General features: G+C 36.0%; 1 protein-coding gene across 4 annotated transcripts in view; it reads right to left on the bottom strand.

Moving 5' to 3' along the window:
* Nav3 (neuron navigator 3) overlaps positions 1-23,251 on the bottom strand; it is a 324,118-nt gene extending 300,867 nt beyond the window's left edge. For 3 of the 4 annotated variants that reach the window (XM_052165326.1, XM_052165327.1, XM_052165329.1), the window contains exon 1: positions 22,851-23,251. In XM_052165326.1, the coding sequence (XP_052021286.1) occupies positions 22,851-23,093 (243 nt within the window). In that variant the 5' untranslated portion in view covers positions 23,094-23,251. The remainder of the gene's footprint in view (positions 1-22,850) is intronic. The other variant, XM_052165328.1, reaches the window with a different exon arrangement.
* Between the last annotated feature and the right edge of the window lie 253 nt (positions 23,252-23,504).

The following is a 23,504-nucleotide window of genomic DNA, read 5'->3' as shown; positions in this document are numbered from 1 at the left end:
ACAGATTTGAGGGAAGCTCTCTGTGGAAGAACATTAGCATTCATGAAAAACATCTCCCTGATAAATAAGTAATGGGATTTTCCAGAGTAGCATTTTGAAATGACCTGTTATTTTGAATATCTACTCATACAAATATACCCCCAAAATGAATACTGCCTTGCCAAATAATTCAGACCAAAATGGTCATTTTATACATTTTGTAAAGGCTAGTTTTGAACATCATGCCCTTTATTTCCCTTTAACAGGCCAATTAAAACAGCTTGACTGAAAATCACTGAAATGCTAAGTACGCTACCATTCAAATCACACAAGAAACTGCCATCAGCCCTGCCTGCTTGGTTTTAAACCATATGGAGTTCTATTTAAACATTTAAACTTGACTTTAGGCATCCACATCTGTATCTAATATTTTGACAGTGAAAACCAAATTCACTCTACTTGATTGTCAAACACAGATTTACTATTGCCTATTACTCAAATAAAATAATTCCAATTTAATCTGACCCTAAAGAAATAACATTTATTTAATAATGATAATTAATGCCTAGCATGGTTACCCTCGACTTATAAGAAATATTATGAAACAACTACAAAGGCACATACATACTTCTCCTGCTGGAATATTCATTTTAGTTACTTTGGTAGAGAACAATTTTGGGTGTGAATCATCTGCAAGTAAGACATCAGTTCTTATTAAATTCCACCAAGCTTTTGGTGGAGGATCTCAAATTTTTAAGTGATGTAAATGATAAAAAATATTAGACAATATAAAGCATATATATACATGTATAAACAAGTATATATCCACACATGTGTGTGTAAGTTTTCAGAGAGTCTTCTTTGCTATGTAATGTATATAGTACATAGAATCTAGTCTCAACATGAATTGAAACATTTACATGATATTTATTTATGTGTATATCTGTCCATATATATAAATGAAATGATATCCTACTTGTACTGTTGAGTTCTAAGGTTCTCATTGTCCCTTCTAAATAAGAGGCAATGCTATCATTTCCTTACATATGAGTATACAGGCATCTTATTCATGTACAAATGCAGGCACATATAGTGATATGTCCTCATACATGTAATCTGTTTTCTTACAAAGATGGATATATATATATATACTACGTCCTTTTCCAAGGTATCATAACTCATGAGTAGCTAAATATGAACTCAATGTATATCCCCCACATCCTTTTTGATTGTACAGAGAAGTACTTTAAATGTGCTTTTAAATTAACTGGAGTAGGTTAATTCCATTTATGACAAAATAAAATGAAGGGCAAAAGAAGAATGAGCGTGAAGACTGTTTGAGTGGGAGAAGGAAAAGAAACAGACTGACACGATGAACTAAGCAAAGCTTCAAACTGGACTAAGAGATTTCAATAGTTTAAGAACACTGACTGCTCTTTCAGGGGTCGTTAGTTCAATTCCCAGCCATCACATTTTGCCTCCCAACCATCTGTAATGGAATCTAATGTGCTCATCTGGCATGCAGATGTACTTGAAGATAGAGCACTCATATACATAAAATAAACAAATAAATCTTTTAAAATAAGATGTCACAAAGGCCACCAACCAAGTTTTTGGAATGCCCAGAAAACTGTTCCTCCAACACAGCCACACCTAATTTTCTTGAGCCTGAAAAATTACTCTACGTGAAAACCTTTGTTTTAGGAGACCAAAAGCCTTACCTCAGGGTGTTATACATTCCTCTTAGAAAAAGAAGCCAACAACAGTATTTCAATTAAATACTTTAAGAATTTCACGGACTAAAGAAAGTTCCATCTGAACTGAAATTAGAGATTTAGAGAGCTGAAAATGGAGTTGGGAGGCCAACTTCCACTTCCTAGGCTTTGGTAAGTCAACTGAAAGCACGTGTTATCTTAAATGGCATGATCATTCATTGACAAATATAGCAATGGGTCTATGTTTTCTGCCAGCACAGAGAATATAATGAAAAGAAATACCTGTGAGGTTGTGATTCCAATGAGTTAACAGGGCCAGTTTATGGGCTCAGGGGGTGGCGGGGGGGGGGGGGGGGGGGAAGAATCTTGCTTCATCCTCTGCAGGAAACCACAGCAGAATGGTCTGGAGAGCATTCTCTGTGAAGTGCAGCATATCCAGTGGTATCCAGCTGATACTTCAAGAGATTTGGTTCCGTTTCATTTAAATTGGGGTTTCAGTAGAATAAGTACTGTTGTACAAAGAGACATGCTTATGAACCAAGATTTTTTTTTTTTTTATGTCTGTTCCTGGGGTTTAGCATGAGCAAACTTTTGATTTGTGAGTCTTTGCGTTCCCTACAGAAAAGCGGTCAGACTGAAGTGAAAGTAGAGAGGCTCCTTTTCTTCTGGGAGTAGGATTCCCACAGTGTCATAAAAACCACAATGAGATAGTATAACAAATATGGCTATGAGTTCCCATCTGTCTTCAACGTATCTGTTTTCTCAGCCATTCTTTCGGTAAATTGCTGTTAAAGTTGTGCCTGCAAGCGGCGGGAGTCTTAGATATTAACTTGAACATGGTTATATGCATTACATACTTCTGAGAATCTGAGATATATGGTTCACTCTTTGAAATTCATAATTAACAACCCAGTCTTCGGCAAATATTTCCTAGAACATATGTGTTTTGAGTCAAGTTCTTCATCCACATGGAATCGAATCTCCACTAAAAATCCCTGCCTCACAGTTCCCCTTTCCTTTCATGTTTTTCCACCTCCCATGAATTCAAAAACCTTCAAGCCATACTCTAGAGCTTATATGACTGCCATGTGCCTTACAATGCGAATGATGGATAACTTCTTGAAATATTATAAGTGATTATACTTTATTTCAGAAGCCAGTGCCAGGAGCAAAATCACAGGCCAGATTCCTGAGCTCCCTGTAGAACTAACCCCACAAAATTCCTGAAGCCAGGAAAGAAATATGGATTAGACTTTGTCTCAGATACGAAAAGCACTTTTATTCTTGGCAAATTGCATGGATAGCTTTGGGTTTGGATGTAAATTTTCGTTTGACCCATGTATTCTCTGGCTTACAGACATGCTGATAACAAAAAGCAAACACAGCAGTGTAACTCTGTGTCTTAACCCTAGAACCTTAGAAACGTAAGTGGGCACTTTTCATCCATATATTTTGCACATGTGATAGTTCACAATTCCATTAGCTCCAGATTTTAAAACAGTGACATATTTACTTTCCCAAATATTAAAATATGATTAATTACTTTGAGTAAAAGTTAATCCTAGGGAGACATTTCAAAATGATGTTATCTTATCTATAAAGGAAAAATTTTAAAAATGCTACATATGCCTAAAGATGCTTTAATCTAGTGGTACTCAACAGCTATAATTATGACATAGCAATGAAAATAATATTATGGTTGGGATTCATCACAACAGGTGAAACTAAAAGGATCATAGCATTAGGAAGATTGAGAACCTTTGCTTTAACCAGTCAAAAGAAATCCCCCCAAAATATAATGCATCAACATTTTATGACAAATACTGCTAAATAATTAAAAATAAATAAAATGATTTCTATTTTTCATGGATGCTGATAAAACTTAACCAATTAAGAAGCTTGAAATTTCCCATCCCATACTTTAGTTACTACAAAGAGATGTCAGTATCCACTACTACTGTTTCATGACTCTTCAAAAAATTAAATCCCAAACTTTAGAGTTATTGAAAAGTTATCATTTTTCAAAGGGTTGTATTGTATTATTCTGGACACTAGAATAAGGACACTCTTCAAAGTGTAACTTACACTTTAGATATAAAAGATCGAGATCTCAATAAGTCAGAGCAATGCTGTCATTATTCAGATTTCCCTTGGCTAGCTTTTTATTTTTCTGATTACTCAAATGCATGCATATAATCTAAAAAAAAGTCAAGCATTCAATTAATATTTCAAAAACAGGTGCTAAATTTTGATAGTTTTAAATAAAGTTTGAACAATTAGCACAGACTTGTTCTTTTGTTTGGTTTTTGTTTTGTTTTGTTTTGTTTTGTTTTGTTTTGTTTTTTCAAGACAGTGTTTCTCTGTGTAGCCCTGGCTGTCCTGGAACTCACTCTGTAGACCAGGCTGGTCTTGAACTCAGAAATCTGCCTGCCTTTGCCTCCCAAGTGCTGGGATTAAAGGCATGTGCCACCACCGCCCGGCTGACTTGCTCTTTTATTGACCAAAATAAATATGAAAATGTAGAGTCCCTCAAGATCTAGAGAGATTGTTTTCATAAATTATAATGGGCTTAATTCCACAAAGCCTGGGAAACAATTTCAAATATTATTTCATATTCACACAATATTTAGAAAAGAGATGGTGACAGTTCCACTAAAGTAAATATTCTAAAGTTATAACTTTCACAGCACTTTAAGATAATTTAATGGTAAGGATATTATTATTTTCCATTTATTAAGGATGCTATTATTTTCCATTTATTGTGGCATTTGAAAACTATGACATTCTTCCTATTAGAAAATGGTTCAAAAGATAATATTTTGGGGAGCCAGTAAGATAGTTCAGTGGTTAAGAGTATTAACTCCTCCTCTAGTGCACCTGGATTCAGTTTATCACACATGATGGCAAAAATCTTTTATAACTTCAGTTTCAGTGGATTTAATGCACCTATGTGCTATACATACATCCAAGTTAAACATCCATCGCATACAGAAAATAAATAGTTTAAGTTATATTTGGAGAAATATAACTTTTTCTCTTTTTGTTATTTATTTATTCATTCATTCATTCACTTATTTGATATGCCAGTATCAGTTCTTCCTTTTCTCCAAGTTTCCACTCTCTTCAACTCCTCTCCCATTTTCCCCCTCCTTTCCTCCTCTAAGAAGAGAGAATCCCACCCCAAGCATATCTCGCTCTCTGTCTCTCTGTCTCTCTCTGTCTCTCTGTCTCTCTGTCTCTCTGTCTCTGTCTCTGTCTGTCTCTCTCTGTCTCTCTGTCTCTGTCTCTCTCTCTCTCTCTCTCTCTCTCTCTCTCTCTCTCTCTCTCACACACACACACACACACACACACACACACAGATCTTCCTTGCTCGTGGATAGGTAGGATTAACATTAGTAAAAATGGCCATCTTACCAAAAGCAATCTATAGATTCAATGAAATCCCCATCAAAATTCCAACACAATTCTTCACAAATCTTGAGAGGGCAATTCTCAACTTCATATGTAAAAACAGAAAACCCAGAAGAGGTAAAACATTCCTGGACAATAAAAGAACTTTTGGAGGCATCAATATCCCAGACTTCAATCTGTACTACAATACTGATAAAAACTGCATGGTATTGGTATAGAGATAGATAGGTGGATCAATAGAATCAAATAGAAGTACCAGAAATAAAACCACATACCTAAGGACACTTGATTTTTGACAAAGAGACCAAAACTATACAATGTAAAAGGGAGAGCATCTTCAAAAATGGTACTTTTTAAAATTTGATATATTTTTTATTTACATTTTAAATGATTTCCCCTTTTAATAGGATGTTAACATGTAGAAGAATTTAATTGGATTCATATTTATTACCTCTCACAAAACTCAAGTCCAAATGAATCAAATACCTCAGTGTAAAACCAGATATATTCAATTTAATAGAACAGAAAGTGGGGAATAGCTTTGAACTCATTGGTACAGGAAACAACTTCCTGAATAGAATGCCAATGTTTGTTTGTATGTGTGTATGTGCATGTGTATGTGTGTATATGTGCATGTGTGTGTGTGTGTGTGTGTGTGTGTGTGTGTGTGTGTTATGAGTGTGAAGGCTTTATGCTGCAAATCCAACTTAGAGCCTTGGGAATGCTAGACAAGAACTGACCACTCAGATTCAAACTCATATCTAGGCTAAAAAAAATTTTTTTTAAATATTTCTTGTCTCTAACATCAACTCTGGCTTTTAATCCCAATTGTACAGCTATCAAATCTAACAAGACTAGGGTAATGATGGCTGAATATATGAATGAAAGAATAAATCAATGAACTAAAATCAACAAATAGGAATTATTGAGAGATAATTTTCTTTATTAGTATACGTAAATATGCATACTTTCTGATATACTATATCCAGAATATTAACAAACTCTACATTCTATCAATTATTTGGGAAAGTAGATTCACAGTTTTTAACACTGGTAGCTGGCAAAAATAAACTAGTATAGACATAGAATATTGGAGAATTTCCAGTGACGGATTAAATTATTGAAAAATGATCAATTCCTTTAGTTGTCACAAAACTGTAAATCTCCATTACAGTTAATCCCACATGGTACCTGAGTCTTTGATGTGATAGGAATGGGTAACTGAGGGCTGAGCTGGGAGACCCTAGAGATGCATTCTAAATGGTAAGAAAGCCATTGTTTATAACAGATTAGGGAAACAACCAACAAGTCTGAGCATATTCATCTCCCAATGGCTATCGATTTCACTCTATGCATTTATGCATACAATACTGGTTTTTAAGTCACAAATGAAGGACAGTGTGGTCCACAGCATCATTGTTTATAAAATCCGCAAATTATATATCATCCAAATTCTTACATTTGACAGAATGAATAGACATTATGGGAACATTATATAGTGGGACACATATGTCCATGTGATTGAGTGTATGTGTGCATGTAAAAATCATCTAAACTGCAATTAATTGTCCATGTCAGAAACTTCAAATATCTCTTTCCTCTTTTTTATTTGTTTTACAGGTGTATTCCTTTATTGAAAATTCATCAGCTCCTACCATTGATATACTTTCAGTGTATGTGTGTATTAAACATTAACATATAATTTAAATGTTTAATGCAGGCTAAGTATTTTACAAAGCTGTTCTGAACTTATGGGTAACATGTGCTTTATGAGTCTTTATTTGGTAGACATTTTGACCTGAAGTTATTTTGAGTTGTCTCTCTCTACCTTCATACATGGGCTCTGATAGGTTGATTATATCTATCTTTTCTTTAGAAAACTGCATTATATTTCAAAAGTTAGATATTCTTACTTTGTTTTCCTAAAGACATCTGTTACTTAATTCCTGCCACTGCATTAATATGGAAGCAATGATTCATGTTAGATCAATGGAAATTATAGAACTGGCAGTATATGATTTATCTTACTGTTATTTGGCACCTTTACACTTTAATTTCCCTGTCAATTACACTTTAATTTCATCTGTCAAGCTCACATGAAGACCAGTAAGACAGCACTGTTCTGGCTAGCACTTAAGAGAAGGAAGATGCTATGGTTGGTTGTTTATTAGCTTTCAGGAATTCATGCATATTAAAATACTTAAAAAAAAAGAACCTTCAAGAAAATACAATTATTTGAAGATGTTACCATACCAATGCTTATATATTCATTATATATTACAGCATTGCATTTCTGAAATCATCCAACACTATTTGTTCCCCTTTAGTTCTTCTTCTTAGGTGACTGATAATTCCTCTATCCAATGAGACAATAAAGAAAAGAATTCAACTTAGAAAATGTAATTCATTGATCAATAGTAAGGTTTTAGGCCCTTAGAGATAAAGCAGCCTTGAAAGATTTTACTAAGTGAGAAAAATGTTTTCTAAACTCAAGAGCTCCCTTTATTCATCAAATGTATAATCTTTGGAGTTGAGGACAAAATTGTACTCTAAAATCTCATGCAGAGGATGAAAGATGGACTGTTCAGATAAGCCAGAAAGCAATGATAAGTAATATTTCAAACAGAGGAAAAATGAGAAGATTAGGAAAGGGTTTATCAAAATAAATGTAAGTTAAAGAAACCCAAGATGTTTAATATGTTTATTCCTTGGGACCAGTTCCAGGATTAATTTTTAATTAATTATTCAAAATAAAAGTACTGATAAAAGCTTCAGATTAGGGTAAGAATTGAGAAGACTTCAACTCTGTTTGTACCTAGCAGTTGGTGGACCACAATGCAGTGTTCATGTCCTCTGTGGAACTGAAACACTGAAGGGAAAACGGCAAATCACCATTAGATAGCTGAGGCTCTGTTTCTGTGGTTCTAGGTCAGTCATGAAACACCTGCCTAGAATTTCAAAAGTTAAGATTTCAGTTAAGATCTCTCTCTCTCTCTCTCTCTCTCTCTCTCTCTCTCTCTCTCTCTCTCTCTCTCTCTGTGTGTGTGTGTGTGTGTGTGTGTGTGTGAATCTAGTTGTTTCTAGTATCCTAATATATTTTTGTAGTAATGCGGAAAGGACTTAGTTTTCAAAGCTCGTGGTATGACAAGGCATATAGGACACATGATGGTTGTCAATAGAATCAAAAATTCACATCCCAAGAGATAATAGCTCAACATGCCAGGTGACCAAGCTGGATGGGCCATCTCTGCAAAGAGGCCAGAATTATAGAGAAAAACAAAGAAGTCACCAATCATTTCTGTTCGCCAACCTTCTTTCTTCAGAAATGGAGGTTTGAGACCAAAGAGAAACACATTTTCGAATATAGAGAAATATTTTCTTGTGTATGGAATAATGTATCTTAAAGCCCCTAAACAAAACCTATAACTTATAATTGGTTGAATTTGCTACCCCTTCAAGGGACTTACAAATTTGTAATGGAAAAATTAAATCAGGTATTACTACAGAGAATGAGCTCTTTATTAATATTCACAAAACTCTCACAGCCAGAATCATGGGTGTTATAACTAACTAGAATCAGCTTCACAGATGATCATAATGAGGGAAGCAAACATGTTAGAATTTGTCTTGAACATTCCTAATTCTTTAGCACAAGGTTCTGACTAGCTTCTAGAAGACTCTGGGTCTTACCTGAAACACTGAAGTAATATTTTCTAAGCATGGCAGATAGAAAAACCTAAGTAAGAGTTCCTAATAAGATATGCTATTATATTGGCTTTTACATCCATGTTTAAAATTCAGACATAGAAGTGCACATATCTACCTTTGAAAATGACACAGTTTCGGGACCAGTAAGAACAGGCAGGTAAAGGAGCTTGTACTGTAAGCCTGGACACTATTCATAAACTTCCTCAGATCAATCCCTAGAAAGCACAGTAAGGAAAAGGGAGAGAACTGACTGCACTAGGTTGAGCTCTTCCCCTCCTGTTCACTCCACGGCACACATGCTGTAGCACAAATGCCCATAGATACACCGCAAGCGTACATAGGCAATAAGTAAAACTTTAAAGAATAGTTTTCAAGTGACAACTTTCAGATGACTCATTTAAACCTGCTAAAGTTTCGTTTTACCTGGGCATAAAAAGAGACCTGTATGAGAAGCTTTTCTAGTATCCCTTCCATCTCCCTTATTCTCCATTTTATGACTTAGATCTTCAGTCACCTATGACCACCAGTGTGTTGGGGTAGTTTTGCTCCAGACGGATTTGTTACAACACACTGATGCCTAAATCAGGATACTCTGGATCACTGTTATACACAAGTGGCAGAGGTGGCATTCAAATTTATGAAAAGTAAAGTAGGATCTAGGAGCAAACGTTTTGATGGAGGTTTGAAACAAACTGCATGTCAATGGAATAATATAAAAATCATTTACGCTTTCTTTATTCAACATATATTCTTAGGTTGCCAGCCATATTTAACACATTGTGCTAAGACTCTTGTGAGACATAAACATGAATTAAGCGAGGCACTTATGAAAGATGTAAGATGAGTTTAAATATGAAATTTCATTTTTCACCAGGTCAAGCGAAACTTGAATAATTGGTGAGATCACTGCCTATTTGTCCTAATGTCGCTGAAGGATATACCAGAAAGGTCAAGGATTTCTGAAGACTTAAAACTTACAGTATCTAAATACTGACCAAGGAGCAAGTAGTATAATCTCTCCTTTCACCTGTCAACCTGAATGTGATTGTTTGAAAGCATTGTTTTCATGGCTTTCGTATGGATTTCTCTCTTCTTATAGGATTCTTCCACACAAAGCAAAGGTCCTCCACCTTCCTATTGTTGCAGTCCTTTAATACAGTTCTTCATCTTGTGGCTACCTCGTCGCCCCCAACATGACATCACTTTCAGTGCTATTTCATAACCATAAGCATGCAGCTGTCATGAATCATACTGTAAATATCTGATATGCAGCATATCTGATATGTGACACCTGCGAAAGAGTCATTTGAGTCCCATTGGGGGTCATGACCCAGAGGTTGAGAACTGATACGATAACATAAAAGCACAAAGGAGGAATTTAACCAGCCACTTCTCCACACAGTGCAGAGCAAAGGCGGTGGAGGGCCTCCTCTACAGAAGCTAAGGTAGCTAGCTAGCACTTGATTCTTTATGTTTCTGCCAGTATAAATGCTTCAGATACTTTTTAAGTTATGAGCTATACTGAAAAACATATGAGCTCGTTATTCAATATTTGGAGTGGAAGACAAGCTTCCGATGTCTTCGACTAGACGGTATCCAGCAGGGGAGAGGTCTTGATTTATTTGGACTAAATCACTTTGGATATAGTGAAGCACAATAAGGACATTTGGTGGATGCTTCCCATCCAGCAGTTTCGGGCCAACCCCAGAAGCTGCTCCACAGGACGACTCTTAGATTCAGTCTGCCGCCTAACTTCTCAGCTAGTAGCAAGAGTGCTCTTGTTATTTTAACAGGGATGTTTCTATTTATAAAGTTACACAGTCTACTTGGTTCCTTCTTCCTCTCTGTCTGAGACACAGTTGAGAAAACAAAACAAAACGAAACAAAACAAAAAAAAAAACCAGTCATTCCATTAACACATTGCCAGGAAACCCAACTGTTGTTCCCTGGAACAAACTATAAAAAGACCAACACCTTACTCAGCCTTACTCACGTCTTCTCTGAGAGGCTCTTTCTTTGTTCTGAACTCTGAAATTTTATCATGCTCATGAGAAGGCCATTTTCACTACTTTGTTCATGTGGCTGTTAAACATGCCCATCTAAAATGTCCTCTAAGAGAAAGCTTGTCCCACAACAGAAAGCACCCACTACCAAGTTCTTTGGTAAGTAGCAATGTGTCCCCAAGAAGATCCAGGTGTCAAGACAGTTTAACAAAAGTCAAACACAGCAACATTTGAGGAGAAGAGAGAAAAGGGAAGCGAGACTTGAGTTTGAGCCTAGATCTTTTTTTTTAATTCGATATAGTTTTTATTTACATTTCAAATGATTTCCCCTTTTCTAGATCTTCTTTCAGCTCTATGCTAACTACACCAACTCAGATGTGCTACAGAGGTCTGTGCGTTGAAAGTCTACATGGAAACTCTGTCTCTGGAAAGGAAAACCAACTGCATTTACAGGAGAGTGTAGCCCTGTTCTGGAAAGACTCAGTGAAGCAGTATTAGGCAAAACCAGAACAGGGAAGTGGGAAGGGGTGGGTGGGAGGACAGGGGGAGAGAAGGGGGCTTGCGGGACTTTCGGGGAGTAGGGGGTTAGAAAAGGGGAAATCATTTGAAATGTAAATAAAAAATATATCGAATAAAAAAAATTAAAAAAAAAAGAAATCTGAGTGTTTATCACAACTCTTTAAAATAAAAAAAATATTAACCAAAATATAATTGCTATTTGATCAAGGCTGCAAAAGAAAGGGTGACACCACTGCTGTGATATCCATATTGTTGAGACATCTTTTCTCATGCAGATCAAATGAGAAAATTCCCTGCAATAGAACTGTAAAGAAAGTCTAGAGGCCCGGTATTCTTCATTCATTCTTTTGGGGAAAATGTTTTCCACTGAATGATACAAACTGTTACCTTTTAGTTGTAATTTGTCTTTGCAGACTTTCTTTGTTTTTATTGTATTGTTGTTCTTCTTCCTTTCCCTTTTTATGAAAATAGACTCTTCTTTTGTACAAAGCATCCTGTCCACCGTTCCCCCTCCCTCTTCCTATCCTTTCAATGATCACATTTTGATTCTTACCAACACTACTCCATAGGATATCATAACATACACAAGGGTTATAGAAATGTCCTATATTGCTGGGAGAAATTTATCACCTGTCTGGTTTCTCTAGACAGAATGTTGTACAATTCTCTCCCTGAATTAAAATCAAAATAGTCTTATTATATTGAAGAGAGTTTTCCATAGTCAATTAAAACAGACAAGGCACGTGGGTGACATTTAAAAAAACAGATTCTTAGAATCTAATATTATCATGTAAACAAGCGCCTCTGATAATTTTAGGTGCAGACAAATCGTCTCTTCCTCTTCACACTCCCCCAACTTTCCGTCAATAGTCTATTGTTAAAAGAATGGACTTTCTCCCAGACCACATCCTGTCTGTCCTATAGAGAAACAGTGTGCTATTGACGGAAAACAAAAATCCTCTTCTCTGTGTGCAGCTGCAGAAGACACAGAGAAAACAAATTCAATGGCATCCAAAATACTATTGTATTAAACTCAGGATCTAAGATTTATTTTGTAAATTGTCTAATGAATTTCAGGAACTATGAAAGGAGCATTCGGGCCTTTAGACTAGAAGATTAAGGATCTCTGATGGTGCTACTGCTGCCTTACAGACACTCTTCATATTATATGACAGAAATAAACACATGCACGTATTATATATGAATATATTCATGAATACATTCTTCTCCAATAAACAAAGATTCAATAGATTAATTAGTCTTTTATAGAAATGCAGTCCCATATAGAAATATAAGACAAGAATACAATAACTAAGTCTAAAATAGAAGTTTCAAAATTATGTTATAAACTCAAATATAAGTGTGCCTATGAAAGATCTGTTGCAAATTCAGAAGAGAGAAAAGGAAAACAAGACCCCAAGGATCCATGGAGCAGTACATATAAGGATTTGTATTTACTGAAAAGAGTGTCTTTTATAAGATACAAAGGGCCTAGCTCAACTCTGAAAGAAATAGCGCTGTAAACATCGTTTTGGGCATAATCCACACATCAAATGAGGTACAAGAAGAACGGAGGAGTGGCCCCCTTGTTCTGGAAAGACTCAGTGAAGCAGTATAGAGCAAAATCAGAACAGGGGAGTGGGAAGGGTTGGGTGGGAAAACAGGGGGAGGGAAGGGACTTTCGGGGAATGGGGGGTCCAGAAAAGGGGAAATCATTTGAAATGTAAATAAATATATCAATAAATTAAAAAAACAAAACAAAATATAGTTTTGGGGAGGATGATTAGCCTGTGCTCATGGGAAAAAACAGAACGACAACAAGGATAGGAAGAAGCTTGCCAGAGCAAGAAAGAAATGGTGATAAAACACGAGAATACACATGGAGGGACCCAAGAATCCAGTCCCATATGTAGCATAGGATGACCTTGTAGCACATCAATGGGAGAAGACGCCCTTGGTCTTGTGAAGACTCAATAGATGCCTCTGTGTAGGGGAATGTCAGGACAGGGAGGCAGAAGTGGGTGGGTGGGGGATCAACCTCATAGAGGTAGGAGGAGGGAGGTGGTATAGGGATTTCCTAGGAGGGGTGGAATTGGGAAAGGGGATAACATTTTGAAATCTAAATAAAGAAAATGTTCAATAAAAAAAAAGTAAATAGCTTAAAGAGAAAAGAACTTCCAACACAATGTTCAAAATGGGACAAAATAATAGGATACATTTTGACAAGAATACAATACCCTAGGAAATCAACAAATACAGAGAAAAATATTAAAATATAAGGATTCAGAAACAAATATATAATCTCTATTATTTAGAAGGCAAAAAATTAGTCAATTTCCCTTGAACCAACCTATGATAAAATGGCATCCATTTCACTCAAACATCTAAAAAACCAAACCAAAAAAGCAAAATCCCAATATTTTAGTTAATATACAAATAGGCTTCATTGTGACAATTTCATATGTATATGATCATTCATTCATTTATTTCTGAAAAAAGGGCTGTGCTGGTCAAAAACTTGTTTTTTGTTTTATTTTGTTTTTTTTGTTTTTTTTTGTTTTTGTTTTTTTTTTAATTTTAAAGGACTGATTCTCCTGTCTCCATCTCCCAATTGCTGGGATCACAAACCTGCCTCACAAGCTGTCTTAGGGATGAAACCCTTTTGTTTTTTCTTTGTTGTTTTATGTGTGTGTGTGTGTGTGTGTGTGTGTGTGTGTGCATGTGAGTTTTTGCATGTAATATAAGCATGCTACTGAACTTTTCTCCCAGTTCATCCCTCCCACACAGCCTTCCAGTGCCCTCTGCCTGTGATGGTCTGCTTACTGCCTTCTACTTCCCCATCTGCTGCAGTGACATACATTCCAGTAATATATCAGAATTCATATATACTGTCATGCACAACACACTGTAAAGATAGAATCCGCCTCATAATTCAAACGAGGTGTTCTGAATATTATTCTTTATAGACTTTCTGCAGTCTAAAGGGATTATAACATGATTTTCTTCTTTCAGTACTAGTGGTGAGTTTTTCCAATGACTCGTTTCCCTATTCCCTTTCAGTGACTCCTTGGAAATGATTTTTAGTGTGCTGGCAAAAGTCACAAGATGCTTCCAAACCAAGGGTAAACAGTACATTACACAACTGTGTAGCTATCCACTTACCAAGACACAGGAACCAACAAATGATGCTTTCTCAGTCTACTCTAGCTCTAAAAACCTCTTGAATTCACTTCCTTGGCCACCTAAATCCTATTTCTAATGGAGAGTTCCCAGTACCAACAACAGAAGAATTCTAATGACTGTGTCCTGGAAGGAGGATTGAGTGTCAGGTCCAAGAGCAACTTCTAAATATATCATATATCATATCACACACACACACACACACACACACACACACACACACACACATATATATATATATATATATATATATATATATATACAGTATATACAGATATACAGATATGTATATATATCTCATAAAACTTTGTCTAATCTTAGAAACCTTATTTAGTTAGAAATTTAGGCTAATCTCTAATAAAATTTCTCTAAATACTATTTTTCTTCATTTCTGAGTACACAGCTGGGCTGTGTTCCCCTTATCCTGTAAGACAAAGAGAAGAACATCCTAGTGGTCAGTGGACTAGCTAAGCACATGTATAGTTTTCTGGTTTCTTTTTCTTTTAACCCCATAGGTTGCTATCTAGAGGCATGATGACGAGACAAGCTAGATTGTACCTAGTTTCCAGGACTATTGTGAGCATATATTGTTAAACCATTTCTTAATGGGCCATTTAAGAAATACTTTAGTCCATAGTTTTCTGTAATAAAGATGCATTTTTTATTCTACCTAAATAGCAGCCATGGACAATATATAAAAGCACGCTTGTGTTCAAATAAAAATAAAATGCTATGTGCTGATTTGATATGTCATAGTTGACTGCTATTTATTGAGGCAAATCCTTCCCTTTCCTAAAGAGAAATGGAGGAAAAGTAGATGTGGTATTGTAGATGAGGAGACATGACACAGGACAGGACAGGGACTGGGAAGAAAGGAGGGAAGGGAAACTGCAGTCGAGATATAAAATAAATAACATTATAATTAAAAAAGATGCATGTGCCAAACCAGTTTTATCCTATGTAAACTTGTCAGTCCTTGACTGTGTAGAGCCATTAAAGGGGTGAATTACATATTTCAACTTTGTTATATCTAGGAGCCTGACATTATAGAGGTTAGTATCACCTTAATTATCAGTGTAGGTTTGATTGTATCTAAATTTACATTAACATATTTCATTATAAGTAACTATGGACTTAGCCACTTCAAGTTTTCAGTTTATAACAAGACATGACAAAAGTTTCTTTTATTAATTTTTGTTCTTCAATTTTTGTTTTAAAAATTATACTATATTGTTTTACCCAGGAATAGATACTCTTGGACCATGATCTCTCTCATCCAGTGGCCTATTTTCTAATTAAAACTGCAATACTTTTAAACAAATTATTCCATAATTTGGGAAGGAGAAGTCCTTCCATGTACCCAATTAAAAAACTCTCATGGGATATCAAATTCCTTAACCAGGCCTTAGGGACCAGTAATCCAATGAAAATCACTTCTTTCTTTTATAAAAACTGGAACAACAGTGGGAACTGAGAAAGAAGAAGAGAACAGAGTAAAACTTGTCAACGATTAAGTCAGAACTCCTGGATGAATTCTTAACATTTGCTACTTTTTCTATGGCAAAATCCAGTTTCCAAGAAGTTGGTGAAGGACATTGTTTTTGATGATGGCTTTCACACTGGTGTGAAGGAAAAAACAGAGACAATATAAGAATCAGATAAACTGGGCTGTAACTCCATGCTTCATGGCATCTCTGTGGTAATCAGGCTATGCTTGGTGGTAATAATAATAAATTAGGTGGATATATCTAACATCCATTATGCGGTAGATACTCAAAATGAAAAGTATCATCCGTTTTATATACTATAAGTTGAACAGTTCAAAACGTTTCAAACAAATCTACATTCTTATGTAAAGAAAATGTTTTGTTTTTGTTTGTTCTGTTTTTACAAGACTTATAATGTGGGTAGTTGATAATAGGTGAATCAATTCAAACCACTTTTACTCATGTGACATTCTTGGTTGTGTTTGGGTTTGGCTCTGGAATAAAGACATCTAATTTTCTTGCTTCCATATTCTGGAACTCCAGCTGTCTTCTAATCCTGCTCTTTCCCTGATTCATTTCATTAAACACTTCACCTTAGTAGTTACCAATCTCCTTTCAGCCTGTAGAGTGTAGTCCCAATACCATCACTAAGACTTCACTTCCCACACCTTCTTCTATCTGTTATAATTGGCTAATCATCTTTCATTTTATAAAATAGCACCTTATTTCATACACTGATGAGTAGTATTCTCTCTGAAATATTCTTTTTTCTCGTGTTTACTTGGTCAGATAAAAGACATAGTTCAAATGTAATTTTCAATATAAGTGAATAGTTAGCCAATGCCCCTTTATCCTAACACTTTGTTGCCATTTTATATCAAACTATTACCTTTACATTACATGCATAGTAATAAATGTTGACCAAGTATATACTTTCTTTTATCTATAATTATATACCCAAAATTCTTTAATCTGTACAACAAGCTTATGAGTTAGGTTATACAATTACTCTTATTTTAAAATGATTAAGACTCAGGTATAAATTGATTTGCCAACACCATTTTGCTAATAAATATATAACATTCCAGAAAGACTATTGCTAGTAGAATTCAGATGTCTGCTAACTTTGTCTTCTTTTCATACATTTCACAGTGTTTGGAGATGATTCAGATTGCCATAGCTGGAGAATGACCATGATTTATATAATGGAGGGAAGAAGAAATGCTAACAAATATTCCAGAATTTGTAGAATACTCCTTCTCCTACCTTTGCAACAAAAACTAGCAGGTGCCAAAATCATTAATATTAAGCTATATAAATTCCTGCTTCAAAGAATTAATTGGAGTGGAAAACATTGAAAACACTAAGAGAAACAGTATAATGCAGTAGGCAAAATCAGGAAAGAGAACGAGAGAAAAAGAGTTGCCCTTGAAAAAATGTATCACTCTGAGTATGTGCCTCAGTGCACACTGAGCAAGCCTAGCATACCAGGAGTCCCAGCTAAATTCCCAGCTCCCCGTAAGTGGGGGAGTGATAACAACCACACAGGTCTATAATTCCAAGTCCTCCAGATGTGACAGCTTGAGGGGTCCGAACATTTCCATCAGGACCTCTCTTTCTTCTTTCACTTAAGTTTTAGATGACATATAGGATGACTTATGTTCTTTGAATTGGAATCAAGGAATAACTCTATGTCCTTGGGGGGGGGCGGGCTAATACAATGTTCTCTTAATTATACTCCATATAGAATGTTATAAATTGAATATGGTAGCTACTGATGCTGTAACATGCCAAAGTATAAAAACGCTGCTCAAAAAATGATGACATATCTATTGACTTCATGTGTCTATAAATAATATACGTAGTAGTTGCTTTTTCAATAAAGGGAAGATAGTTATGATACTGAAAAGAAACAGTGTAACCTATTGGCAAACTGCCAAAAAATACACACCAAAAAAATGTCAACACGATAGACTGAGTAATCGAAAGAATATAGCAAGCTTCATCACATGTGAAGGATATGATTTTAATTTAATTTTGTAGTTTAGCTAATGAGGTGAAACATATAGGGACTTTTAATAACACAAAACCAAAGGACAGGCAATAGTTTAAGACTTCCAGTGATTTCACAAGGACAATAGATATATCATAATGGAAAAATGACTCTCCAGCCTGTAGAGAAAATGCTCAAATGTAAGCACTATTTCCACACTTTTATTCAAGTGCTACCAAAAAAGACAAACACCAATTACAGCAGCCCTAACATCTTAGCTGGCAAAAGAGCTGCAACTACGAAAAGGAATGACAGTGTTTCTATAAACACAAATATGAGAATGTGCAAGCACAGCTTACCTAGGGGACTGCAGGCTGACCTGCAGCTGCAGGGCAGGCCAGCTCTAGGAATGCTGGCCAGTGAGCAAGCCAACAGGAGTGCTGACAGCCCTCAGCACTCAGGGAACCTTTGCAGAAGGAAACAGCTGGAAGCCAGAGCCAGGCTTCTACTCAGTTGACATCTGCTCCTCTATTTCTATCTTGGGGCTACTTTTATTCATTTCTGTTTCTCATATAATCCAGTAGAGCCTATGTGTCAACCTCGGCATCTTCTACTGATAATTCTACATACTTGGCAATAGACAAGGACTTATTTACAGTTCCTAGCAATGGTGGTTAATACCTGAAATATATGAACATTTTCTACATGAACACCAAGGCTATCAATACCCTCTCTTGGCACATTTTCTATCATCAAAACTCTTCATAGTTAGTTAGTTAGTTAATTAGTTAGGTAGGTAGGTAGGTAGGTAGTTAAGAATTAACATTTCCACCAGAGTCTATCATTGAAAACTGGTCAGTATCTTTACATTTCCAAACCTCAGTTTCTTCATGTGCAAAAATAGGGCAATACTAGTGTCTACATCATCCAGCTACCTAGCATATTGCAATTATAGTTAATGCTCATTAGCATCAGACCCCTCAGCCATGGCTTATCTAAATGTCACTACCATGGTCATTGTGTCTAATAGTCATGTAAGCACCTTCTCCCTGGCTACTTAATGAGTTTATTCTCCACTGATTTAATCCTGCTACTTTCTCCAGATATTACACTCCACTGTAACCACTAGACATTTTGCAAAAAACTAGAGTGTCTCATCATAAACCATCCATTTGCCTGTCTTTTGTTTTAAATTACACTAAGACCTTCATAAACACATAAGAAGTGAGGTCTCCTGTGCTCATCCTCAGAGCTCACTGAGCAGAAACACGGAGCAAGTGATTCCTACGAACATGGACCAAAGAACTAACTTTCTCACATTACTCTAGATCTTCTTGGAAGGACCTAAGTTCTCTTTAATTTTACTTCCATCATGTACACTTTCAAGCACTCCTTTGGCATTTGGAATGGGTTGTAAGGACTGAGTGGTATCTGTATAATATGGTAAACCTAGAAAAACACAGAAATTATTTTGTGGAGAGACTGGCAGGTATAGGGAACAGAAGGTTTCTTTCTGAAATGTATCCTCAACAGCCTCAAGTAAAGGCTCCAGATCTCTAGTGATGTTTTGGTACTGGTTCAGAGAAGTAGCCAGTAAGAGTTGAAAAGCAAGTGCGTATGAGGAGAAAGAGGTTAGAACACTCAGATTAAGTAAAAAAAATAAATAAAAATAAATAAATAAAATCAGAAAAAATATATCAAAGGAAAATATGAGCCCTTGACATTTTATGGTACATTTCCCAACTGTACATTATATCTAATAATTAAGGAAATAGGCCATGAACTTGAGAGAGGGCATGTGGTGTGTATGGGAGGGATTGGAGTGAGGAAAAGAGAGAGGGAAAATAATGTAATTATATTAATTTTAGAACCTAAACAAAGCATTAATATTATTATTATTATTTTTACAAAACTAATGTGATTTGTTTAAAGATAGGAGAACTATGTAGTCTTAAGAGTGCTAGACATACAGGAAGGAGACATCCAGGAAAGAGAAGCTGGATGGAGTTACAAACAGGAACAGAAGAAAAGCTAGTATTCCCAAATAAAGAAATTGTAAGGCAGGGGAAAGACACTTTTGAATGTTTGATTAAGCTGCATGGATGATGTGTTCAATGGGCGATGGTAAAGAGACATAGGAGGGAAAGAATTTGAAATAATTATAATAACTAACAGAAAATAAATACCCAAGGGTAAGTACATGTAGACAGAAGTAAAATAAAGTCTCTAACATCTTGCAAGACATGGGATGTGAAAGAGCAAAGGGATTATCAGACGAAGGTGTCAGGGTTCCAGACTGGCTGACTTAATCAGCAGCACCTATTTTAATGAAAACAAAACAAGGACAGAGAATCCAGGACTGGGGACATTTCTGACATGGTAAGAGGTTTGCTCTCTCAAATCAGATTACAAAACTGTCTGGTGCAATGAGTAGCTGCATATCCCACATAAATGCTCTTTTAATGACAGCCATTTATTGTGATTGCTATCCAAGATTAGCTTCTCTTAGAAATGGAACCCGTAATTTTTAGATGGGCACATAGCTGTTTAGAAGAAACGCTGCATTTTGCAGTTTCTTCCACAGCTAGATAAGGTTTTTGAACTCTAAGAAAACCAATGGGATGTCATAAAACTCTAATGAAATGGGGTTTATCTTTTTCCTAGAATGGAACTCCATAATCCACTTAAGACAGAAAGTTTGGAGCCACTAATGGAAGGGGATAGGCAAAATGGAGAGGTCCCAGCTCTCTGACATGGTCTTTACTTCACTGTATATATCTTTAGATTTCACCACCTGACTGAAACAGTCTTTCCTGTTTTCCAACTGTAATGTGATATTGAATTTCCTGCTGTATTCAACTAAGTATAACTCAGCTTAATATATCTACCTTGATCATTTCTACTATTTTCCCTTGCTCTATTTTCCTTGCTATACTTTTCTTTATAACACATGGAAATACTTTAATATACTGCTGAAGCATTCTCCATATTTGTTTGAAACTTCAGTCTTAAATATGATAAGATGCATGGTAAAATTATTCCCACAAGCATAATTATTCCTATAATTCTTCATGCCATGGAATTTAATTGAAATATCAGATACTGGGCTTGGGGAGATGGCACCGTGGCTAGGATTCTGTGATCAATTCCCAGGGTTCTGCGATCAATTCCCAGCCCCCACATGGCAGTTCACAACTCTGGAATCCCATGTCCAGAGGATCTGACGCCCTCACACAGACATACATAGAGGCAGAACACCAGCTTACACACACACACACACACACACACACACACACACACACACACACACACAAAAAAAAAAAAAAAAAACAAGCAAGAAGAAAAAGAAATCTCAGATGCTTGATTAAGACTTGCTGACCAAAGTGGTTTACTCAAATTCTACTGAAAAAAGAAAAGTGCCCAAGTCTTAAATTAAAGCCATTTTGCAAAAGTTTGATTAAACATACACGGTAACAATCATCTTCCACAGGGTAAGTTCTACCCATCTATGCACTAATCTGTCTGTCTGTCTATCAATATTTATCTAGTTACTTATCTATCATCTATCTACATTTATTAGTTATCTATCATCTATCTTATCTAGTTTAAATTTTCACTAGCTAAAATAGTAATATTATGTATTATGTATATAATTAAACATGGAATGACAAAGACTCTGTAGCTATATATATAGATAAAAAAAAAATCACAATAAAGTAAAATAGGTACTATCCAAAGATTTTATAGAGAAAGGTTACATCTGGGCCATGTTTAAGAACTTGAACAGAAGAAAATAATTCAAATAGACATGCTAAATAAAATGACTAGCTTTCTTTTGTAGTATTAGTTTGTCAATATAAAACACACCCAGTTACTTTTTAAGCGTACATTTGTATATAGGCAAAAAAAAAAAAAAAAAAAAAAAGCCATTATCTCCTAGTTAAGTCAGAGACGAGATGGTGTGAATGTGGAAACTTTTACAAAGCTGATGCTATGTTTAATGCTACACTGCAAGTGATACAGAGGTTTAGAGTGGTGGTTCTCAACCTTCCTAAAGCTGTGACCCTTTAAGACAGTGCCTCATGCTGTGGTGACCTACAACCATAAAGTCAATCTCCACAGGTTGAGAACCTCTGCTTTAGCTGACTCCCCAGTAAAAAGCCTCATCTGCAGGGCCCTGCAAGCACTCTGCCTCTGGAGCAAAGGTCTAAAGAAGGCTCGGCTCCCAAGAGCTCACAAAATACCAGGAAGCAAAGAGTTAAAAAACAAATCAAAACAAAAAAAACATGTCAGCAAAAAGAAAAACAGTAGCGTTTCAACTTGTAAACAGAAATCCCAGCAAATGTGTAAGGTAAGAGGGACAATAATTCATTGCTTTCTTCACATCACAATAAAATGAGCAGCTAGCACCCCAACATTCAAACCCTGCAGATGACATTTGGAGAAAGGTGATGACGGCATCCACAAGGGATTTGACAGAGATTCCCTTTTACGGGTAATATATGTGGGAGTGGGCTCCTTTTTCTTATACCCATGAATGTCACTAACAGAGCAATTCCTAGGGGTAACTATATTAATAAGTAATGACTCATTCCATTAATAAGAATACTGGCTATCCTATACAGATGTTCAGAACACTGGCTATCCTATACAGATATTCAGAATTTTGTTCATGACTTTTGCAACTATATATTAAAATACAGTTTGCATGCTCAGTGCTCAAGCTCACATAATTCTGCCCCCTGCTTATACCAGAGTTCCCCTAAGAGTCACCATCTCCCAAAGTTCATGGTGCAACTGACAAGAAGTTTCTCTTTGTGTTTTTTTAAGTCTGCAGTGACCTTCAGCTACTAACCTTGCTGTCTTCGATCTCCTTGGCTGTTCCCTGCAGGGCTTTCTTCTCTCCAAACTCACAGGTTGATTTTAATGTGAGCTGGCAAGAAAGCATTGGACGCTTCGGTGTAGCAAATTCCAAAGGTCTTGAAGAACAGCGCTGTGACACACTGATGCCAAAATTCGGTATCGGAAGAGCAGCATGAACAGGCTTTGACCCAACAGCTGGCTGTCTCAGTTTTGAGGCAACCCCAAGGACAGGCATGGCTTCTATAAAAGTATCTTTTTGTTGCCAAAGAAAATGCTCCTAACCTCAGTCTGGTAGACTCCAGCTTTACTATTTCCAGAAGAAAAAAAAAAAAACTACTTTAAGCAAAACTAGCAGTCATCTGGATGCAAAAGGAAGAAAGAAAGAAAGAAAGAAAGAAAAAAGAAAGAAAGAAAGAAAGAAAGAAAGAAAGAAAGAAAGAAAACTCAGAGAGTAACTTTCACACTAACTTTCATGAAGAGATAAAAATTTTTCTCATCTGTGAATCTGTCTTGCTAGTTCAGATTCATTCTCTCTCTCTCTCTCTCTCTCTCTCTCTCTCTCTCTCTCTCTCTCTCTCTCTCTCTCCCTCTCTCCAGTTCAGCAAGTTAGTGTCTGCAAAATGAATTCTACAAAGCCATTTCTGTA

The sequence above is a fragment of the Apodemus sylvaticus genome, chromosome 20 (genome assembly GCF_947179515.1).
Source record: "Apodemus sylvaticus chromosome 20, mApoSyl1.1, whole genome shotgun sequence".
In the NCBI taxonomy this organism is placed as follows: domain Eukaryota; kingdom Metazoa; phylum Chordata; class Mammalia; order Rodentia; family Muridae; genus Apodemus; species Apodemus sylvaticus.
This window is presented reverse-complemented; position numbering and strand designations above follow the sequence as displayed.